Source organism: Charadrius vociferus, unplaced genomic scaffold, assembly GCF_000708025.1.
Source record: "Charadrius vociferus isolate BGI_N301 unplaced genomic scaffold, ASM70802v2 scaffold244, whole genome shotgun sequence".
Classification (NCBI taxonomy): Eukaryota; Metazoa; Chordata; class Aves; order Charadriiformes; family Charadriidae; genus Charadrius; species Charadrius vociferus.
Genome location: NW_009648822.1, coordinates 4,356,866 through 4,366,245, shown reverse-complemented (window position 1 = coordinate 4,366,245; position 9,380 = coordinate 4,356,866). Strand labels below are relative to the sequence as shown.

The window sequence follows — 9,380 nt, the reverse complement described above, 5'->3', positions numbered from 1 at the left end:
GTTGTTTGATACCCTGTCTCACACCAAGCTGGTGGAACCACCTGTACAGAATAGTCCCCGGGGACCAGTGGGGTGTATGAAAGCCTGGGGCTGTTGTTGTATTATCTGGACATCTGTAGTTCTGGTAAGGAGTACCTTATTTCATGAAGAGTTACACGGGAAACACCAAAATGGTAGAAACATGCAATTTGAACCTCAGTTTCAGGAATTCTTTATGAGAACTGGATGAGGACCTGCTTTTTCCTTTTCCTTCTTTGGCTGGCTAGAGTTTCCTTTTCTTTTTCTCCTTTTCCTATTCTAACTGGTGTCTACCTGCTTTCAAGGAACTGTGCTTGTTTTTCAGACTTAAGGTTTGGCTTTCTCCACTACAGGATCTCTGTGGGCACACCTAGGAGAGTCTGTTTACCAAATGCAGCTGCGTGCATGGACCTGTGTGCCAAAATGGCACATATGTGTTTGTTATGGGACATGCCTCCTTGGGATAATACAACCAGCTGTTCTCTTCCAGGTTCTGAAAAATAAACAGCTGGGTTTTTTAATCATCATATCAGGAACAATTTGATTTTTTTTATAACCCAAGTTCATTGCTCAAATGTCTGCGATTACTCCAGTCTCATTTGATTCACTTTGTTCCCAGGGCTTGGTAGCTTGGGATGGAGGTATTTGAGAAGGCCTCAGTGCAAAGATACTTTCTGAAAACAGATGGTCTCTAACTGATGTCTTTCAGCTGAGAAGGGATTATTTTGAATATTTACCAGAGAAATTATTTCTCCTCAAGATGTGTGGGCTGATGGGCCTCAGGCATTTGTCATTAGCTGAAGACAGACAGTCACAGATAAAATTCACAGCTGAATAAAACTCTTATTATGTTCTAGTACCTGTGTTTCAGTCTTTTCTTTAAGTCTCTTATGGAATTTCTTTAAAGACAAGGGACCTCTTGTTAGCAGCTTATTGCAGCTGTTGAAAAAGTGGTACCTATCTAGGTATTAAACCTACAGAGAACTTTTTTTTTTTAATGCAGTGTTTAGAGATGTTGTTGTACATATACAATTGCTGTTACAGACAACAGAAGCTGTGTAAGTAACTCCTTGCACACATCACTAAAAGGGCCTGTAAGTTGTCATAAATCTTAAGACCAGTCAGACAACTTTTAAAACACCATAAATATGGCAAGCAGAGTTCCAGTCTTTCCATCACTTTCTGGAATAAGGTTATGGCCGGCTGTGATTACCTCCATGGATAAGTATACAATGAACATGGAATGTCACATTCAGTAAGTGCTTGCACCTACTCTACTCACAGATGATCGGGTTAGAAAATTTACAGCTACCTGCAGTTAGACTTTACTCGTTCAGTAAAGGCACTAAAAACTAAAACCTGTATGGAGCCCTTACCTTTGTGTCACCCGTTCAGCTTTGTTAATGTAGGAAGATACACACACACTCAGGACAGAGCACTGCAGAGATGAAAGTCACCACATTTTTACTTGCCAGGTTTGCATTTTTCATCCTCTAGCTTCCTGCCTCTCCTTTTCCCCATTCCTTTTTCCCCTCTTCTCATTCACCTCTTCTTTCAAAAAAAAAAAAAAAAAAAGGAAAAAAATCCTCTCTTCCCCTTCTAAAAATCCTTTGTGTTTTCTAGCCATTAGCCTTGTCTTTTTCTGTCTTTGTAGATTTGGGCTACAAACAGGTGCAGAAGTTAGTCAGCTCTTCCCTTTTGGAAAACAAGCCATTTTGGATAGGAGGGAGGAGTTGTATGTGCACTGCAGTGCATGCATTTCAACTAAGAGTACCTATGTCACCATTGGGCATCCTCAATCTTAAGAAGAAAAATTTTATTATTTATGGTTCATGCTCAGGCCATTATACCTCATTCTTTGAACCCAGTCTTCTAGGTTTTGTGTTTTCAAGCCTCTTTGCCACCCCTATGTGCCTTTCAGCAGATCTCTCAAATTGAGCACTTCTTCCCTAGCAGAGGCCAGAGAAGGCTTGATTGGAATAGTGTGGAAATGCTTTCTGGCCACAATTTTCTCAGCATGCAATGCTGCTTGTTATTATCTGACTTCTTTCCTGTGGGACAAGAGAGTCCCTGAACAAGATGAATAATAAAATCTTAAGTGCCTTCACAAAGGACATAGCCCTGTTAGTCAGCATTGTGTGGTTAAACAAACGTTCTAGAAAGCCAAAGGCAGACTAAACTTTAAAACGGCCTAGATGCCAGAGATTAAAGCTGTATCTGTAGCCTGCACCTCATGCAGAATACAAAGAGGGAAAAGATAAAAAACTAACAAGTTGATAGTATAGACGTTCGTTTTTCGTAGCTGGGATTACTCAAGGCACAAGAAGTTTTCTACAGCTTAACTTGTTGAAAATAGAAGAGAGATAATCAGTGTAAGCTCTATTATGCCTTTGTATTTGGTACATTTGTGTCTGTACTGATAACTTCTAGAACATGATTTTGATACCAGGCTCCTAAGACAATGACTATTGTGTTATTAGTGTTGCCAGAAATTCTCAGAGAAATTCTGGTAAGCCTCTGAAGTGATATGTTTGCATTTTTATACCTATTTATGTACATGTAAAGTCTAGTTTTCATCCTGGGAGGTTTAAAAGCTAAAAAAACCCAGACACTTTGGTGCTTCAGGATGTGAATGTCCTGTTCCTGCTATGAATTAAGAACCAGCCTTACATTGTGACAAAATTTTTCCACAATTGTTTTTCAGGAGGTAGCTGCTCAAACCTAAGAAATACTATAGTTAAAGAATTTGTAGTCATACGTCATTGGCATATTCTGTAATATTTGGCTTTTTCTGTACTAATGCAAAAAGAGTCCCTTTGGCTGAAGGATTTTATTGCTGTTGACTATATTGACTTAACTGAAAATAAGAACGCCAATTTCATATCCAGAATGTATCTATACCTCTGGAAAGGCCAGATGGTTACTTTCAGCCACAGTTTTGTTTGGGGATTGATAAAACTTGGTGGGAAGTGGCAAATTCCTGTTTGGTGGGTGGGGAAGGCCAAGCTTTGTGTTTCTGTTCTTCAGTTTCCTGCAACTGAGGCCCTTCAGGGTGACCTATCATGTACTTAGATAGCTGGAACTTGTTGTAGTCAGAACAAGCTGTAATCGTGTGCTGAAGTGTCCTTTATGATGCCATTTCATCTGCCGTAACTCAAAACAGTCTTGAGTTTTCCCTATTGTTTCTCCTATTCCTCCCTAAAACTCTCTCTTCTCAGTGCCAAGTTCTTCTCATCATCAAGGACAGCTCAGACACATTTGGGCATCATTTTTGTTATGCCCATCTTACTAATACTGATTTGTGTCTGTGGTTCATTCCTGCAGTGCTGGTGCAGATGCAGACTTGGAACCAGAACTTTGTTGTTCCTTGCCATCTATTCTGTTTACAGCTGCTTAACCTTGAGAAAATAATTAACGTCAAATCCATGGATTGTCACTGTTCCAAGGCTCATGTTTATTTCTCTTTAGATGAAAGGATATACTGACTGATGGGAACTTCTCTCTATTATGCATTCGTATCAGTACCATCCCTCATACAAGCTCAGACAATGTGCATTTCATTACTTTGTATTTCAGCTTTACACTCTTCCTTAGAAACTGTTGCCTAAAGTTTATTAAGGTAGACTTTGTCAAGGAAGATGGGGTTTGGAGGAGGATTTGGAGGGCTAAGTTCAGAAAGCTAGTGCTGCAGCTTTGCATCTGTGGACTGAACAATCACAAGCACTGTCCTTCATATTATTTTCAGTTATCAGTTTCTTCTAAACCCAGGTAATTCAGTACAGTCACTCAAAGAACTATTTGCCCTTGCAAGTAAAAATTCCCATCCTCACATACAGACTCTGAAATTCAGCTGAAATGTAGACTAACTGCAGTCCAACATCCAGGCATTTCATTCACCCTGAGTTATGGACTGAAGATGTCCTCTTGGCGTTGTCCAAGTACAGTGCAAATCAATCAGTAGAAGCTCCCAAAGCTGCCAGTTGCAATTATACTCCTTCCATAAGTAATATTCTTGCAGCTTGTACTGAAACTGGTGAATAGAACTACCTGAAAATGTAATGAGGTCTCAAGGATGAGTGTTGATTGTTTGCATTTATACTGCTTAAAGGGTGGGAATCTTCTTGAACGTTTGCCCTGCAGAAAATCCATCTGCTTGCATGAAACAATCCTGTGCTTCAAACCCATTGACAGAGATGTGGTTTATTTGTTTGTCACAGACACAGAGACCTGTGATTATGGCTGGCACAAGTTCCAAGGACAGTGCTACAAATACTTTGCCCATCGGCGTACATGGGACACAGCTGAAAGGGAATGCCGTCTCCAGGGAGCACATTTGACAAGCATCTTGTCTCATGAGGAGCAGATCTTTGTGAACCGTACGTACTGTTAGGATTCCTCTAAACAAGAATGGGCACTGAGTGTTCAGAGCTAGTGAAATATCTTCCTGATCACTCAGCTTTTACATGTCCATCTCAAAATATACTTTTACAATGTTTAAAAGGCACACTTTGTCTTCTTCATGTTTACTTTTGCAGTCAATGCAAGTTCCTTGTCACTATTAAGTCATTATTTGTTACATAGGAAATACTTTGGGTTTAGCAAGAGAACAAGAACTACTGTTTTGCATTGGAAATCGATGAAACATTTTTTTCTGGAGGCTTTAGCTTTTTGTGCACCTGACACCAGCGACCATGACAACATATATTGTATTAAGTAGGCATAAAGAAATAGTTCCTGTATGTTGTGTTGCACGATCTAGAAAACACTGGTCTCAGCCTAACCAAAACTTGAAAAATCTAGATTAAGATACGTGCTTTTATTATTTTAATCTTTTTCACTTTTTTTTCCTCACCCTCATATGCACTCAGGTAGGAAACATCTGTTTTCTTTGGGAGACACCGTCAGGAGGGAAGAGACAGGATTGTTTAAAACTCTTAGAGGAGGATCTGCATTTTTATAGACATCCGAAATTAAAATTGAAAAGTTGAAAAACAGCCTGTAAATAGTTGTTTGCATAATGAGTAGAAGAATGTTAAGAACAGGATGTCTGATTCATTCTGTGCAAATTCTTTTTATTTTCTTTGGTGAAATCTTTTCCATTTATGGGAAAGTTAATAAAAATATCTTTCTGGTTCCTTAGGTATTGGGCATGACTACCAGTGGATTGGACTCAATGACAAGATGTTTGAGCGTGATTTCCGCTGGACTGATGGTAGCCCACTGGTAAGATGCCTTTGAAATTAAATCACTCGTTCATTTCTTTTTGTGGTGGCTTATCAAATTCCCACCAGCAATGAGGTAAGTTGCATGAAAAAACGTAGTCACCCAACATGCAGCCAGCAAACTCTTGTTTCGGCATAACTACCATTTTGTGGTAGAGTTCTAAAATCTTATTCTTAGTTCTTATTATTTTATGTGTGGGAGCTATCAAAGCATCCAAACAGAAAAACTCAAAAAGCCTGAGACTGTAATTTAAGGGTCTTTGCTGGAGCTGATTTGTGCTCTTCTGTTTTTATACAAGGACACGTGGCAACTCTCCTCTCCCTTCTGTGTATGGAGCGGAATGCATTTTTTTTGACGAGGACATGGCATTCAAGCTCTTGCCTTCACTGGGTCTGTGAGAGTGCATGAAGGAGCCTCTCAAATGTTGTTGGAGATTGTTCTAGTGTGTATGGCAGCTCTACAGCTAGGATGGAGAAGCATCCAGCCTTACGTGGTTCAGGAGGCCTGTAACCAATAATCTGTCCATACAATTTTAAGATGCAGTTGATACCTCTTATTGCCTTAAAACAAGAAGGAAAATCAGCAGGAGGAGAGGAAGAACACTCTCTACCCACTTTTGACTAACTTAAAGAGCTGATGGATACAGGAAATAACTGAGCTCTTTCCAATTCAAAACAGTCTCTTTTGTAGAAGGGACAGGTGATTTATTGCTGTTTAGCATCCATTGAAGAACTTTATATTAAAATAACCCCTAAACCCAAAGTGGTTATGCTTATTATTTTCTTTTCCAGTTGTGAATTCTTCTCAAAGCAGACAGCATCTGGACGCACAAATGCACGTGCTTACTCATGCATGCAATAATCAGTGCTTCATACTACATGGCTACAACTTATGTAGAAAGACACCTGGGGCAAAGCAAGCTTCATTAATTACAATTTCATGTAAATAACCAGAGGTTTAAAGTCATCTAAAATTACTTGTAAATAAGCCATTTCTTGGGGAAACTACTATTTGTGGCAGGTGATGGCACAGGGGAGAAGAAAAAGATGATGAAACTGTTTGTTACCTGGCTGATTGCTCAGTGCATCTGTGGTGGTACGAATGCACCCATTTGTGCTTGGAACCACGAAATCTTGCAGGATGTAAACAGAAGAGTTTGATTTCATTGTTTTCTCTTGCCTATCCTCATGTACTTTGGGGAGTGCAAGATGGGCCACGGCCTTGAACTCTACTCATTCCGGATGAGTTCACTCTGTCTCCTGATGTGGCTTCTTACACCTCACTGACAGTGACAGGCACCCTCTGAGGGCAGTTCAGCTTTGGCTGGAGCTCAGGGGTGGTCTGGGCTGCCTCCAGTGGGTGGTGAAGGAGCCTACACTGCACTAAGGGGTCTAAAGTTAGATGAGATAAATTTGGGCATAAATGTAGTGAAAGTGCAGCCTGTCTTCCACTGGGAAGTGTAAAACAAGATACATGCTCATATATTCCAAAGACAAATTTGGTATGTCACTGAATGATGAATTCAAGGAAATTAAAATTAGGGCTGAGATTCTTTTTTTCAATTCAGGCTACTGGGCAAATATGGTATTATATTTTTACTTTAATTTTCAATTTTAAGAAATGCAGATATTGTAGGAACAGAATAAGACCATCTGTCCAACAGATTTCTCATTTGATAGATCTCTTTTCCACTTTATTTTTCTTTATTTTTAACAACTTCCCTCTGTCTCTTCCTTAGGAAACAATTTAGGTGTCTCTTGAAATCATTTGTTCATTGCTTCAATAGCTTTTCTTCTTAATTTATTCCATATGATTTCTGGATGACATGGTTCTAAGCAGCTTCCTCATTTGCTCCTTTTCCCTAGTTTTTAACTTATTTTTCATACTTTCTAACCACTCTTCTGGTTACAGTGATTTATTAGTTCTCTCGTAATTAATAGGAACAATAACATAATTAAATACATGCATCAATTGTATTACCCTGATGATGTCTTAAAATTCCAATGAATTTGAATACTGTGTAGGTCAACAAATTATATCATTTATATATTTGCAGGAAAACAGTAGTCATGATAGCTTTAAATGCATTAATGTAATTTTTGATCATAAAAATCAGCATTATTACATCAACACTCAGGTTCTAACTTGAATTTCTGAGATTAGAGGTAGCGCTTGCATATAGCCAAAATATAAATAGACTTGTGTTTTACATATCAGGGCACATCTGTAATTCAGCTGCTTCTAACTTTGTTACCCAGCCCTATGCTTTCTCCAATATAATATTATCTATCTGCAATTCTCTTCAACACTTCAGGCATAGAGGAAGATTTGTCAAGTCTGCTGAGGATTCCCTGATATTAGAGTTTTCTCAGAGATACTATCAGAAAAGTCACTCCAACTCTTAAATAGACTGCATCTACAAGTGATGTACATACTTTTTTATCTTGATATTTGTTTGAATTTTCTGCCAGTAACGGCTTGGTTTAATCTGAAAATCATGCTTACATGATTTTATTAGGTTTTGGATTAAACAAAAAAAAATATATCTGATGCTTGGTAGGCTTAAAATGAAAAGTAAATGAACAGCAACAGCAAGACATGTTGCGGATAGAATTGTTGGCCCAGTGCTGCAGTTGACCCACGTACTGCCCAGATGAAATGGCTGTGATACATTTTAGTGATTTCTCTTTCACATGATTTTTCTTTCTGAACCAATAAAAACCCCTAGAATTGGGAATCACCGAACCACAGGCTCTACCATTGGAGATTATGGAACAAGTTTTGGATTACTTTGGTACTCATTTTCCATGGACATAAGGGAACCCACAACTTAAGTATTCAGTATGTTCAAAGGAACTCTTTTGCCAGGTGTTGGCATGTATTTTATTAGCAATTTCTGGAAAGGGGATCAAATAACTTTTTTTTTTCTTTGCACCTAAAAGGTACTTCAACCAATGAGTTCAACGGAAGGAAATAATCATTTTTTTTACATTTTCAGCTCATGTCAAGTTGTGTTTTTCCAGATTTTTTAAACAGAAGCTAAGTGCCAGCCACCATTAAACATGATAGTTAGACAAAGCATGTACGTGAGTTCCTTAGTGAAAAACAGCAAATGTACTTCCAAGAGCACTGCACATCATTTCTAGCTACAGTGTGCTATTGAATGCACATGCCCACCCCAGCTATTTTTTTTGTGGACTTCATAGTTATATGCAGCTCTGGCATATAAATCTTGTGCCATCTCACTTCCACTGGCTCCCAGAATAAAGAGTGGGGGCTTGTTTTTGAGCACATTTCCTGTCAATTCATGTGAGATGAAGGTGATAAACTCACCTTTTTCGATGGCCTAGTAATGTGAGAAAACTTAAATTCTCAGATGAGGTTGTGGAAATTTCCCTTACCTCATGAATCAGTGGATGATAGTTTTGCCAATCAAATAAGTAAGGGCCATTCCGTTTTCTGTGCAGTGTCCACATGAGGTCAGTTCGTGACCCTTCAGTGGGGTAGGAGGTTTGTTTGTTTTTTAAGGTGTGTGGGACAACATGAGCAAGATTTTTAAAAAGTGAGCATATAGAATTAAGGTTCTTACTGGGAAACCTATACTGAACCTAGAGTGCCCTTGACAGGCTTACAGACCTACTGAAAAGAGGGGCAGTTATTTAGGTGCCTAGTAGTAGACTAACCATAGTCCAACATTTCTGATATCCTGGCATTCTTTTTTTTTAAACCCTATAGAAAAAAATATCTGTCAGCAATTCATCAAAAACAGCAGCAGTCAAAAAAGCCCTTCTATTCCTGTGCACATTTTTCATGTATGAACTGGAATTTATGTTTAACTTGCAAGAATAATGCCAGTAAGCAAACCTTGGAATAAAGGAAGAGTGATCTTGTAAATACATGCTCTGATTTTCAGAGTTCCTCAAGGAAAATTCTCGTGTCTTGAGTAACGAAGCAAGTACAATCAGATTCAGTGAGAAAGCTAGGAATAGTATTTAAAACTTTTTGGTCCATGTGACATTTGTCAATATCTGTATTGAGTCTACTTGTTTTCCATGACAAGAACTTTTAAGACAAGGAAAATTATCGTAGCAAAATCGAGATGGGCACACTCCTAAATGAGAGTATTATAGGCTGCATTC

General features: G+C 38.7%; 1 protein-coding gene across 1 annotated transcript in view; it reads left to right on the top strand.

Annotated features, from left to right (window-relative positions):
* The window catches only part of VCAN (versican), a 105,781-nt gene that overhangs the window by 81,323 nt on the left and 15,078 nt on the right, over nt 1-9,380 (top strand). Inside the window, exons 8-9 of the mRNA XM_009886862.1 lie at nt 4,236-4,394; nt 5,159-5,241. Of these exons, the coding sequence (XP_009885164.1) occupies nt 4,236-4,394; nt 5,159-5,241 (242 nt within the window). The remainder of the gene's footprint in view (nt 1-4,235; nt 4,395-5,158; nt 5,242-9,380) is intronic.